The sequence below is a fragment of the Cervus canadensis genome, chromosome X (genome assembly GCF_019320065.1).
Source record: "Cervus canadensis isolate Bull #8, Minnesota chromosome X, ASM1932006v1, whole genome shotgun sequence".
Lineage (NCBI taxonomy): Eukaryota > Metazoa > Chordata > Mammalia > Artiodactyla > Cervidae > Cervus > Cervus canadensis.
In genome coordinates, this window is record NC_057419.1 from 40,896,849 (window position 1) to 40,910,932 (window position 14,084).

Here is a 14,084-nt window from a genome sequence, read left to right on the forward strand (position 1 = left end):
GGCATTTCTTTTTAGTCCCCATTATTTTTTCACAAGACTCTGTCCCAATGGTATATAAACCTCCTGAAGTCCTGAGCTCATCCAAGCAAAAGCCTCACACCAAAGCTTTAAGAACTGAACTAAAGTAATATTTCAACCACAGCTCAGTCTGAGACTAACACCTGAGTGACAAATGCATTCAGACAACCATGAAGCAGGCCAGCAAAGGTTCTGAAAACTGCACAAAGACTTAAACCATCACTCAAGTCTCAAATTAACCCCTGAATGGTGCATACACAAAGCAAAGGCTTTGAACACCACATCGATTAGAATCAGTACCCACAGAGGGCAACACAAAACCAGTGATATGAATCTAACTAGGTTTATTAAGTGATAACTAAAGATTAAAAGCAACAAAACAATCACCACTATCTAGGATAGAATCCAAAACCATTCAACGTAACAAACAACTAGCAAAATGTGACCAATTCTCAAGAGAAAAGATAACCAACAGATACCAGATGATGGAAATACCAAAGACATTTTAAGCAGCTATGGAAACAGTTCTATGAGGCAGACACACTTGAAGTGAATGGATAAAAAGAAGTTCTCAACTGAGATACAGAAACTATTAAAAAAATGGAAATTTTAGAACTAAAAAAGATACTATCTGAAATCAGAAAGACAAACAAACCAACACCTGGGGTGAACTGAGCAGCAGAATGGAGACAAGAGAGGCAAGAGTCAATGAACTTGGAGTTAAACTGACAGAAATGATCCAACCTGCCAATATGAGGAATAGAGACCAAAAGACTGAGAAAAACAAAAGAAAGAAATACAGCATCAGGTATCCATGGGACAGTATCAGAAGGTCCAACATTCACATTATTGGAGTCCTCCAAGGAAATGAGACTAGTGCAGAAGAAAAGGTCTGAAGAAATAATGGTCAAAAAAGTCCCAAATTTGGAAAAAGACATAAAATGACAGATTTGAGATGCTCAGCATAGCAGAAACAACATAAACTCACAGAAACACCCAGGAATATTACAGTCAAATATCTGGAAAGCAAAGTTAAAGAAAATATCTTGAATGTAGTTAGTAAAAAAAAAAAAAAGCACATTGCATATGAATCAATTATTCAAATGACTGTGAGGTTCTCATCAGAAACAATGAAGGTCAGATGATACTGGAACTTCTTAAAATTACTAAAGGCAAAAAATTGTCAACCCAGAATTCTACACTGAAGCAAAGAGATTTTGTCATCAGATTTCTTCTAAGAGAAATGCAACAGGATTTTCTGCAGGGTGAATGGGAAGACCAACAAAAATGATAAAATATCTGGGTAACAATAAAAAAAATGGGCCAAAGAACCAAACAGACATTTCTCCAAAGAAGACATACAGATGGCTAATAAACACATGAAAAGACGCTCAACATCACACAGTATCAGAGAAATGCAAATCAAAACCACAATGAGGTACCATTACACTCCAGTCAGCATGGCTGCTATCAAAAAGTCTACAAAAAATAAATGCTGGAGAGGGTGTGGAGAAAAGGGAACCCTCTTACACTGTTGGTGGGAATGCAAACTAGTACAACCACTATGGAGAACAGTGTGGAGATTCCTTAAAAAACTGGAAATAGAACAGCCATATGACCCAGCAATCCCACTCCTGGGCATACACACCGAGGAAACCAGAATTGAAAGAGACACGTGTCCCCCAATGTTCATCACAGCACTGTTTACAATAGCTAGGACATGGAAGCAACCTAGATGTCCATCGGCAGCTGAATGGATAAGAAAGCTATGGTACATATACACAATGGAATATTACTCAGCTATTAAAAAGAATGTATTTGAATCAGTTCTAATGAGGTGGATGAAACTGGAACCTATTATACAGAGTGAAGTAAGTCAGAAAGAAAAACACCAATACAGTATATTAACGCATATATATGGAATTTAGAAAGATAGTAATGATGACCCTACATGTGAGACAGCAAAAGAGACACAAATGTAAAGAACAGACTGTTTGACTCTGTGGGAGAAGGCGAGGGTGGGATGATTTGAGAGACAGCATTGAAACATGTATATTACCATGTGTGAAAAATATCGCCAGTCCAGGCTCGATGCATGAGACAGGGCACTCAGGGCTGGTGCACTGGGACGATCCTGAGGGATAGGATGGGGAGGGAGGTGGGAGGAGGGTTTAGGATGGGGGACACCTGTATATCCATGGCTGATTCATATGAATGTATGGAAAAAACCACTACAACATTGTAATTAACCTCCAATTTAAGTTAATTAACAACAACAACAACAAAAAAACATCTGGGTAAATATACAGAATGGGCTTCCCTGGTAGTTCAGCAGTAAAGAATCCACCTGCAATACAGGAGACTTGCAGAAGACACAGGTTCAATCCCTGGGCTGGGAAGATCCCCTGGAGAAGGAAATGGCAACCCACTCCAGTATTCTTGCCTGGGAAATCTCATGGACAGAGGAGCCTGGCGGGCTACAGTCCATGGGGTTGCAAAAAAAAAAAAAAAAACACTACAGGCTATTTTTCTCCTTTTGAATTCTTTAAGATATGTATGACAGTTGTGAATACAATACATTTGAAACCTAGAGCATAACATGAAGGAGGGCAGGGAAGTGACCTATATTGCTATAAACTTTCTACATATGACTTAAAGTCTTAAAATATAAATATATATGGTGAAAGGGTTAATAAAGCATGTATCTCTTAATTGCTAGAGCAACCACTAAATTAAAAAAAAACAAAGGAGACACTGACAAAAAGCAAATAGGTGTGTTTAAAATGAAATATTTAAATTGCAGTTGCATTCGCTATGCAAGACCCATGCACTCAAAACTACCAAATATTACTTAGATACTGAGATAAATTTTTATAGACCTAAATAAATTGAGAGATATACTATGTTTGTGAATTGGAAGACTCAATATTCTTAGTATTTCAATGATCCACACTCAATGTAATTCCAAACAAAATCCCTGTAGGCTTTGATGCAGAAATTGGCAAGCTGATTTTAAAATTTATATGAAAATATCAAGAACCAAAACATTATGAAAAAAACAGAGTTGGAAGATTCACTGTACCTGATGTGAACATGTAGGCTACAGTAATTAACAGAGTGCCGTATTGGCAGACAGATCAATGCATATGTGCTCAACTGTTTTTGATAAGGGTACCAAGGTAAGTCAATGGAGAAGAGATAGTCTTCTAAAAAATGCTGCTTGAACAATTAAATATGCATATGCAAGAAAAAGGAAAACAATGACCCTTAACTCATACCAGGTAAAAATATTCATCTCATTATTGGCCATGGGCCTAAATATAAGTGAAAGTGAAAGTCACTCAGTCATGTCCAACTCTTTGCGACCCCATGGACTATACAGTCCATGGAATTCTCTAGCCCAGAATACTGGAGTGGGTAGCCTTTCCCTTCTCCAGGGGATCTTCCCAATCCAGGGATCGAACCCAGGTCTCCTGCATTGCAGGCAGATTCTTTACCAACTGAGCGACAAGGGAAGCCCAAGAATACTGGAGTGGGTAGCCTATCCCTTTTCCAGCAGATCTTCCTGAACCAGGAATCAAACTGGGGTCTCCTGCATCGCAAGTGGATTCTTTACCAACTGAGCTATCAGAGAAGCCTGATAAATATAAGAACTAACATTATAAATCCTCTGAAATAAAAATATGAGAAAATCTCTGTTACCTTGTGTTAGAGAATTGTTATACAGGGTATAACAGCATGAACTGTAGAAGAACAATTTGATAAATTGGACTTTATCAAAATTAAAAATGTCTTTTTTAGGAAAGACACTGTTAAGATAAAAACAAGCCACAGCATGGGAGTAAAGACTTGGAAAACACATAGTGATAGAGGGCTTGCATCCAGAATATATAAAGAACTCTCACAATTTAATAATAACAAAAATGGCAAAAGATTACAAGAAATAGTTCACCAAAGATATATAGATGGCAAACAAAAGAACATGAAAAGATGCTGAATATCAGTTATTGGAGAAATGCAAATTAATAGCACAATGAGTTACTCTTATACAGTATCTAGAAAGACTAACAATACTAATAATACCAAGTGCTGGCAAGAAAACAAAACACTGGAACTCTTATATGTTGCTGGTGGGCATCCAAAATGGTACAGTTACACTGTAAAACAGTTTGGTAGTGTCTTGTGAAGTTAAACATACACTTACCATATGACCAAGCAATCCCACTCTAGATATTTACCCCAGAAATATGAAAATATATGCCCACACAAATGCCTAAACATGAGTGTGTTCATATCAGCTTCTTTCATAATAACCAAAAAAAAAAAAAATTCAAGTGCATACCGTGGTCTATGGTAAGCAAATGGAGTATCATTTGACTACAGAAAGGAACAGACTGTTGAAACATGTCACAACACGGATGAACCTAAAAAGCATTAAAGTAAATGAAAGAAGAAAGATGTGTAAGGCTATATACTATGAGATTCATTTATATAACATTCTAGAAAAAAACAAAACTAGAAGAAAAAACAAGATTGGATGTGAGAGTAGGGGAGAAGTTTAATTGTAAAGAGGAACAAGGGAATGTTTTAGGGGAATGAAAATGTCCAATAGCTTGATTGTGATGGTATTTAAATGACTATATATTTGTCAATATATATAGAACTGTACACTTAAGAGAGGTGAACTTCATGGTATATAAATTATACCTCAATAACCCAAACTTCATTTTCAAGAAGAGGAGACTGCAGTTACATATATCATGACAATACATGGAAAATGCATCTGGAAATTACATTAAAGCATTACCACATACAACCCACTATCATATTGTGCTAGTTTTGCATTTCCTTTTATGAAAACACCTGTTAAGCATTAAGGATAGAAAAAATACTAAGAAATATTTAATTCTAGTTAATGATATGCCTGTGGGAGTATTTAGGTGTGAAGTGTACTGATATCCACAACTTACTTTGAAATGCATTCCACACACACAAAAAAGGGAGATTGATGGAAGAAGAGAGGAATTAGCACACAGATAGGCAATAAGGCAAATACAGCAAAACATTCATTATAGAATCTAAATATTACATGGATGTTCAAACTATAATTATTTTGCTTGTTTTGTCTGAAAATTTTTATAATAAAATGTTGAAGGGAAAAAGACGCTGATACAGAACAACAAAGTAAACCCAAAGAATTAGAAATGGAAATAAATGTAAAAGGAGAAATCAACAAAATGGAAAACACAATAAAGAAAATTAACAAAGGTAAAAGTTCTTTCTGTGAAAAGCTCAACAAATTGAAAATAATAAATATGACAGCAAGGCTACTCTTGATATGTGGATCTTGACAGAAGATGTTTATTATCTCAGAACAATCCAAGAATTTATGAGATTTGTCAGAGATTTCATCCAGGGCCCAGAGGAGAATATAAGCTCTGGAGTAGTTTGAAGAATGGAGGAATGGGGGAAGAGAACCAAGCTAACCAGTAGTGAGGCTGTGTGCTCTTATTTACTATCCCATCTGACTGACCCATGCTCCTGGGTGACGGCCTTGCTAAGTCTCACAGTCCTTTGAACCTCTGTCAGCAGACATTTAAAGCAATGAATCTGAACTAGACATGGATATCAGAACTATCTGGAATGTTACAATGCACATAACTAGGCCTCCACAGGTGATACACCTCTGGTTGACAACCATTACATTAAACAAATATTCTATATGGCTAATAACAACAATACAAAGAGTGATAACATATATTGAGAACTTCCTTTATTCCAAGGCACTTTTTTTGGTGCTTGACATTTATCAACTCATTAAATTCTGTCAGTCCTTTAAATTCTAGCATTTAGCCCCATTCTACAAACTGACAGCTTGTGAGTGAAAAGGCTAGAATCTGAATCTAGGCTGTAAGTCCCAGCTCTTCACCACTGGGCTATGGAAGAATAACAAACCTCCTTCCTCTGCCCCAGTCCAAAACTATCAAAGCAATACTTACTTAGTGCCTCTACAGACACCTGGATGAATGAAAACAAGATGTGGACTCTTGCCTCTAGGGGTTTGTGTTCCAGGTAGAAAATTCAGCCACAGGCATTTGGCTATGATTTAAAGAAAGTTACCAACTGGAATGCAAAAACAGAAGCTTAGCTATGTTGTTGAAAGTTACAAGGATAGTCAACAAAGAAAGGGAAAATAAAAACTTAATGAACATTGTGAAGCGCTACAGAGCAGAAGATCAAGGTTAATTGAACTAAATCCTTACTTTTCATAGGAGGGAAAGAAAACTGAGAAATGCAGATGTGAAGGTATTCCCTGGACCTTTGGAGATGCTCATCAGAGGAATTAGAAACCTTGAAAAGAAGCTGCCCTTGGAGGTGTGACTGGGAACGCACTGAGATTACATCATATCCCAGAATGTTCTGCACACTCAGACTCAACATGGGAAATGTGACTTCAAAGGGTGGAAGCTTCCTTTGAGTCTGTGCTTCCTCCTTCCACAATTAATATTGAAATAAGAATGCAACTCAATTCCTGGAAACAGTGGAAGCAGGAAAAAGCAGGCCATCAGCAGACCAGAAACCCTGATGAATCTCTATGGAGCAGCAGATATGGAATTGATTGATAAAGAGTAAATTGTAGGCCAAAATGTCCCTGGGAGAAGGTTCAGGAAGGCTCTGAGTGAGAGGGTGCACCTGCCAGGCAGGAGTGGGCTCTGGGGAAGCCATCTAGAGAGTCACCTGGAATCAGCTGCCCGTCTGACTACAGCTGCAGTCATGAAACTAATCTCTGAACAGCTGTTGAAAAGCAGATGCAGATTCAGTAAAGCTGAAGTGGATCCCAAATCTGCACTTCTACTCTGAGCCCAGGCCATGCCCAGGCTGCTGGTCCATGGAGCGCAGTGAAAGGTAACAGTGATCTAGACAGACTTCTTCGGGAGGGGCCGCTGAGTGGCCACTAAGAGCGGGAAAGAAAAAGACAAAGACTAATGTCTCGAGATTTCCTAGGTCACCATAAGAGACCCTGAGCAAAAACAAACAAACAGGAAAGCAGACAGTGCTCACTGAAGCATGCTGCTATGGAAGTAATATGCTCTCGGGTTTATTTATTTTAATAAATAGAGGTAAGACAAAAGACAAAAGAGTTGAGTGGGAGGGAAGTATTGATAAGAGGAGGAATCTGACAACAGGTGGAATCAAGTCAGATTTGGAATGGTCTGAGAGAAATGAGCAAACAGAAACCTGTGTGAAGTTGACACTGTTTAGCCTCAAAGTGAGAGCAGACAAGGACACGGTGGTACCTGGCCTGGTAGAGCTGAAGGTTACTAAGCAAAGCTCTCTTGTCCATCCTAACTCCAATAAATCAATAATTTCCTGAGGATAATTTCCCTGAGGTTAAAGACACTGCATTTCAGATTTTGAGGGCCCACAATATGCCAAATAAAGAGGAAACTTCATCCTTCCATCGGCTTGGCTTCTGATGAACATGTGAATACCCAAGAGAGAAGGCTTAACAGCTTTCAGAAAGGAGGAGAAGAGGAAAGAGACAAACCTGGGCACATCTCCATATACTGGAGATGCTAGAAGGTGGGGACAGGATCTAGAGAACAATAGCAGCCGCCTCTGTCTGAACCCCAAGAATAAGGGGCTGTGGAGGGGTGGCAGGTGGGGCATCATGTAGCTATCACAGCAGCTCATTCCATCAGCCCTGAGTTGTGTCCCCAAGCCTGGGGTTTCTGAGATAAGTTCCTGGGCGTGCTGCTGAGGCCAAGATCTCCCTGACCCGTGAAGGTCCCCCTGCCTGGCCCAGCTGGCCTGGCATGGGCTCACCTGGACAGCTCCACAGTGGGCTTTCTCCAGCTGCCATCCCTGCCTTCTCTTCTCCTTGTCCCAACCTGAAGATCCCATGTGGCTGGGCCACAAGGTATCCTGTTGAGAGGAAATGACAGAGGACTTGGTTATGAACATCTGCAGCATCCCAGAACCAAGGCCCATCCTTGCAGGGCGGGGATGGTCTGGCTTTGGTGACTGCCCTGTGAGCCTAGCCAGTGGGCCCTCAGTGCAGACCAGAGAAGGCGAGATAATGACCATCCTGGGCAGGGGGCAAACGCCATTAGGAATTCCTGACCGGGAGCCTGAGGCCTGACTTATTCAGGGCCCAGATACCCCTGAGCTGCAGCAGCCCAGAGAGGGAAACACAAGGGGGTGTGTTCCAGTCACCCTGTGGAGGGTCCCTCACCAACAGAGACCAGGTGGCTGTAGTTCTCCAGCATGACGTCCCTGTGGAGGTTCTTCTGAGCAGCGTCCAGCTGCTGCCACTCCTCCTGGGTGAAGTCCACAAACACGTCCCTGAAGGTCAATGTTTCCTGCAACAATACACTTCTCCATAGCCCACTGTCACAACTAGGGGGGGTTGGGGGTCAAGGCGCTGGTATCCCTCTACCCAGAGGGTAGAGGCCAGAGATGTTGTTAAATATCCTCCAATGCACATGGCACCCCTCCACAACATAGCATTATCTGACCCAAAGGTCAAGAGTGCTGAGGTGAGAAAAGTTAAGGTTGATCAAACACACAGTGAAATGGAACAGACACAGAAAGGACTAGAATGTGCTGTAATACGTGAAAAGGAAGAAAAGAAAAGAAAGGGGGATACTTCCATCGAGACAAATAAATGTGCACACATGATTTCTGGCAGCATGCATGAAATATGAAGGAGATATGGAAACAGGGTGAGAAGGAAAATTATTTTTCACCTTTTGTTGAACAAAGTGTTTGTTTGAATGTTTTATCATAGGTACTGAGTACTTTTTAAAAAATGCTCAATTCAATTTATTAATGCTCTATTCAGAACACATTTTTAGAATTTCCGCATCCATATGCTTAAATAAAAGTGGTCTTTCGCTTTTTACTTTTCTGTAGTATCTTCCTCGAATTTAGGTGGCATCATAGCATGAACTGGATTCCTTCTAATCTTTCAACAACAGCCTGGAAGAGTTGAACACAGAAATTATCTGGTATTTAAAATTTTGTGAAAGTACCAATCAGTCCAGGATTTGGGAAAGCAAATTTAAAGTGTGAATACCTTTGGTTCAAAAATTCTTCCAGGTGTACTCTCCGTAAATACCTGTACTAATGGGCCAACAGATACATAGAAAGCAGTTCATGAGGCACTATTTAAGATAGAAAAATAAAACAAAAAACCCAAATATTCATGAAAAGAGAAATAGTTAAATGAGACATCCATACCACGAAAGAGGAACTGAAACAGTTTCTATGTACTGATGGGGACCACCACTCATAATATAATCAAGTGGGAAAAGCAAGATGGGTATGGGGGTGTGATGGCATTTGAGAAAAAACACACATTACATGTACCTCTGCTGCTGCTGCTAAGTCGCTTCAGTCGTGTCCAACTCTGTGCGACCTCATAGACGGCAGCCCACCAGGCTCCCCCGTCCCTGGGATTCTCAAGGCAAGAACACTGGAGTGGGTTGCCATTTCCTTCTCCAATGCATGAAAGTGAAAAGTGATAGTGAAGTCACCCAGTCCTGTTGGACTCTTTAAGACCCCACAGACTGTAGCCTACCAGGCTCCTCCATCCATGGGATTTTCCAGGCACAAGTACTAGAGTGGGTTACCATTTCCTTCTCCAACATGTACCTCTATTTTTAGTTAATTAAACTGAAGTAAATGCATTTACAGCACCTTATCACCAAACTGCTAACAGTGGGCATTTCTGAGGAAGAATGTGGTACTGGGAGAAGAAGAAATAGGGATCTTTTGGATACTGTTTATTTTATGCATATTAGAACATGAGATGTGGATTTACTTTCACAATTTTAAACATAATGAAAAGGCAAAAAGTGCACTGAAAGTGAAAGTGAATAGAAAAAGCAACATAAGTTTATGCATTTAAACAATTTTCTTTGAGAAGGCAAAAATATGAAGCGCAGTTCCAAGAGTAAGAAGTAGACAAAAATGTCTTTTCCTTTCTATATCGTTCTTTTGTTGTTGTTGTTGTTGCCTTTTTGGTGAAAAGAGGAAGGATTGGAGAAACCTGAGGTGGATGACAGGTTGAGCAGAAAACAGCCAAAGCTGAGGGAACTAACATATATTTTTTCAAGGTTGCAATATAATTTCCTAATTGCTACCTTAAATTAACTGGAAACAAAGTAGGGGTAAATTAGGAACTCACCTGGGACATGGCCATCTGGTTCTGCCCAGACCAAGGATGGAGATCTAGGAAGGCAGAATCAGGAGGGTTGAGGTCAGTGCACATAGCCCTGAGACCACCATCACCAGCCTAATAACAATCACCCCTGCCCCACAGTGAGGGTGATCAGGACACAAGGCCTGGTAGCTCCAGGCTGTTCCTTTGGCTAAGATCCCATGGGTTTTGCACAATCCCATGGAAATTGATTTTCTCTCCCTGGACAGATATAAGACTGTGTTTAAAAACTTCTACTCAGAAGCCATTAACAACCTGATATTTCCTTTCTCTCAAAAATTCTATGCCTGGGAATTTATCATAATTTATTTGCAAAGATATTAACTGTAGGTATTTCCACCATTCAACAATCTGGAAGCAACTAAACCTCCAGTAAAGGTGGCTCAAGTTTAAAAAAAATAAGATACACAAAATGGGAAATACCACATGGGCTTTAAAAATGCAATGGAATCCTGTTCTCATGTCTTAACATATTTAAAAGCAGGTTACCAGAAAGCAGGTGGGTGGGATCTCCTTTGTTAAGCTATATGCATGTACTGAAGAAGAACATCTATTAAAACGTTGACCCTGCTTACCTTTGAGGGTTGATTTCACCTTTCCTTTTTTGTTTACTCGCATTTTATCACTTTTGACAATATTAATTACTAGTAAAATAAAAAGGAGAAATTATTACAAACCACCTAATTATCACAATGAGCCCTTCAGGTGACAAACCCTGAGCAAAGTCTGGAGACAGGGACAACTTGCTGCAGTTTGGAGGAAGGAGCCTAACCAGGGCTGAGTGCAGGGCGGAAGGGAAAGGGGTGGAGGGCGGAAGGTAGGGGGACTGAGGGAGGTTAAGCACCTGGCATTGGTCAGGTCCACATGGAACTGGAAACCATTGACTTTGCTCCCCCCGACCCTGGTCCTTCCGGCCCACCACCTCCCTGTTCCCTCCCTAATTCTTCCTTATTTCCCATCATGGCCATTTGATTGCCAAGCTCTTCCTTATTTGGCAGTTTTCAAAACAAATTTTCAGCAATGAGCTTTTGTTAACCACTGCCACTCTAGCAATCCCTGCCTTAGTATCAGTGCAATAGGGTTCAGCAAGATGGAGCTTAGTGAGTCATGCTTCCAGACCCAGTTACTAGCATGAAAATGGGGTAGCATAGCTAGGTGATGGCTACCTAGAGACTACTCTGAGATTTCACAGACATGCAGAAACCAAAAACATCTCTCTGGTCATTTAGTCAGGGTAGAGGAGATTCAGCATTTCTGCTACAGGGAAGTGGGCTGTTCATACTATGGGACTGACTGAAATAGCCGACAGCACAAGAGGAGAGCACAAATGTGTGTGCACAAATGTGTTAAGAGTGGAGAAAGTCCTGGGAGGTAGGGAATCAATCTTTCCAGCCTGATCATGTCCTTGCTAGCACTACCACAGTGCAGCATCCCTCCATCCATCCATAACTTTCTCATCTCTCTCCTGCAATAGGGGTTCAACTGACCACCATGACACAGCTCTTGATGGTGGCTAGAAGTCTTGCTCTCTCTCAGCTGAAGGAAGGGACAGAGGGCACTGCAGGTTCAGTTCATTTAGAACCTGCTATCCTGTGAGCCACTTCCCTCTAACCACAGCATCTGAGTCTGTTCTGTGGGTCTCCCCACTCTGCCCTGAGGTCTGGGCTGGTGCTTTTCTTCCAACTCCCCACGGAGAAGCTGTCTTTTTGGGTTTTAGGGTTTTTTTTTTTTTTTTTTGGTCTGGCTGCTCAGCTTGTGGGATCTTAGTTCCCTTACTAAGGATTGAATCCTGGACCCTCAGCAGTGAAAGCATGGAGTCCTAACCACTGGACCACCAGGGAATTTCCAAATGAGCTGTCTTATTACTAAGGAGGCAGGACCCAAGGATTCAAAGACAAAGAAAGATACCTTTGCTAGGACCTTCCCTTCAGGACCATGTCTCTACCTCTGACCAGGAAAACTCACCTCCTTCTGAGGTCTCAGGCTGGGTCTTCTGTAGACTAACTAAGGAAGCCCATGGTAGATCAGCCGGCGTCTGAAGCTGTGAGCTGTTGGCCGTTATGAACCCTGACCCTGGAAAGGGAATGACCACACAGGAGATGCAGTTAGCAACGTCTATGATGGAGTGAAGTTGAGGAAAATCCAAATGTTTCCCTTGACACTAGAAGGCACAGTGCCTCCCTCTAGTTTTAAGAATCGACATTTAGTAAGCTCAGTTACCACCACCATTAGATAAAGAGCTAAGCACTGCCTTACTTCCTAAGAGTCTGGGTTCTGGAACGAAACTGACCACCTGCTCTACTGCTTTTCTTCAGTTAATAACAGAGGTGAGTACCTACTTTGCCCATTCTACGTGAACAGAGTTCCCCCATCTTGAGGAGCCATATTCTTAGCAGGGGAGAGACAGTAAGCAATAAAGTTGATAAATTCGGGGTATATTAGTTAGAAATGCACAGATAGTATGCTGAAAAAAAGAAAAAGGATGCCCCTAGTTTACTGTGTGACTTTGGTCAAGTGTCCGAGCCTTTCTGTTCTTGCTTTCTCTCTGTAAAATGAAGAGAATCGTAGTACCTACCCCTGGGGCTATTGTGATGACTAAAGTGAAACAATGGTGTCTGGTATTCACTATGCACTAAGTAAACAGTTGGGCCAGGAAGATTCCCCTGGATAAGGAAATGACAATCCACTCCAGTATTCTTGCCTGAAAACTGCCACAGACAGAGACGGGCTACAGTCCATGGGGTCACAAGAGTCGGACAGGACTTAGCGACTAAACCACCACCAAGTAAACAGTTGCTAAAGCAATCAATTAATGAACCATTCACTCGTTAACTCCGTAGTCCCCTCTCCGCCCCACGGCCGTCACTCAACACCCCAGGGGTTGGGAGCTCATTACCCACGGCCCACTGCTCCTCCGACCTCCCCATCCAGCCCGCCCCCAACTTCGCCTCCCCTTACTAAACTACCAGGAACCCGAGGTCTGAGGGCGTAAAACAGCCAGCACCAATTCGCACTCCCCTCTGGGTGAGCAGAACACTTCCGCTCCCCGTTGCCCTGGGAGCCCAAGTGCTGCGCACGCGCAGAAGGGAGGTGGGGGTGGCTAGGGGGATGGCAAGATAGCCAATGGGCAACATGGCGCCTTTCAGGGACGCTGGTTCTGACGTGGCTCCCTCTGAGGTTAGATGGAGCGACAAGGTAGTGCGACCATTTTCCGCGACGAGTCGTACGAAAGGCTGGGGGGCAGAGGGGGGAGGGCGTCTCGGGCGGCGGGAGGCAAGTGGGCTCCGCGCAGACTGTCGTAGCGGAGCCGGGTCCGCTGCCTCGGAGGCCCGCTCTCCTCGTCCTCTTGCGCCGCCGGGCCTCCTTGTGGCTGTGCTTCCTGGGGAGTTCCCATCCCTCCATCCCGCAAAGCCACGCTCTCCTCTTTCTTTAGATCATCAGAATAAGAAAACCGTAGTGGTGGCTACTGCCTCCGTGATAACTACAACCTACACGGGTGCGGCCATCTTGGAGGCGGGGCCGGCCGGTAGGAGCCGGGCTCTGGTGTCAGGTCAGAGATCAGAGAGCAGAGGTCAGGCACAGTTCCGGAAGCCGCCTGGAGCAGCGGATGGGAGCCAGGTTACTGGGCCGGCAGAATGCACGAATGAAGAAACCATGATGCCTGATTGTCCTGAAATAAATCGAGGAGTTTTGGTTGCTTGAAGCCTGGGGATCTTTGGAGAACCTGGGCTTTGCCCATTTTGAAAATGCAGCGTAAAGTAGGGGAGAACTGTTTCTCTGATGATGCCAGCCTGTGGCAACGTGGTCTGCTAAAAAGGCCTGTAGTGCTCTTCAGGAAAGT

The 14,084-nt window shown here is 42.4% G+C and overlaps 1 protein-coding gene across 17 annotated transcripts in view; it reads right to left on the reverse strand.

Annotated features, from left to right (window-relative positions):
* Positions 1–13,434, reverse strand: part of ZNF674 (zinc finger protein 674) — a 33,531-nt gene extending 20,097 nt beyond the window's left edge. The window contains exons 1-6 of one of the 17 annotated variants that reach the window (XM_043457728.1): positions 13,210–13,434; positions 12,209–12,316; positions 10,819–10,887; positions 10,211–10,254; positions 8,255–8,381; positions 7,846–7,944 (exon numbers count right to left, since the gene is read on the reverse strand). In XM_043457728.1, the coding sequence (XP_043313663.1) occupies positions 7,846–7,944; positions 8,255–8,381; positions 10,211–10,254; positions 10,819–10,861 (313 nt within the window). In that variant the 5' untranslated portion in view covers positions 10,862–10,887; positions 12,209–12,316; positions 13,210–13,434. Of the gene's footprint in view, positions 1–7,845; positions 7,945–8,254; positions 8,382–9,390; positions 9,447–10,210; positions 10,888–12,151; positions 12,317–12,818; positions 13,182–13,201 lie in introns of those variants that run through there. The other 16 variants (XM_043457730.1, XM_043457732.1, XM_043457731.1 and 13 more) reach the window with 16 other exon arrangements.
* Between the last annotated feature and the right edge of the window lie 650 nt (positions 13,435–14,084).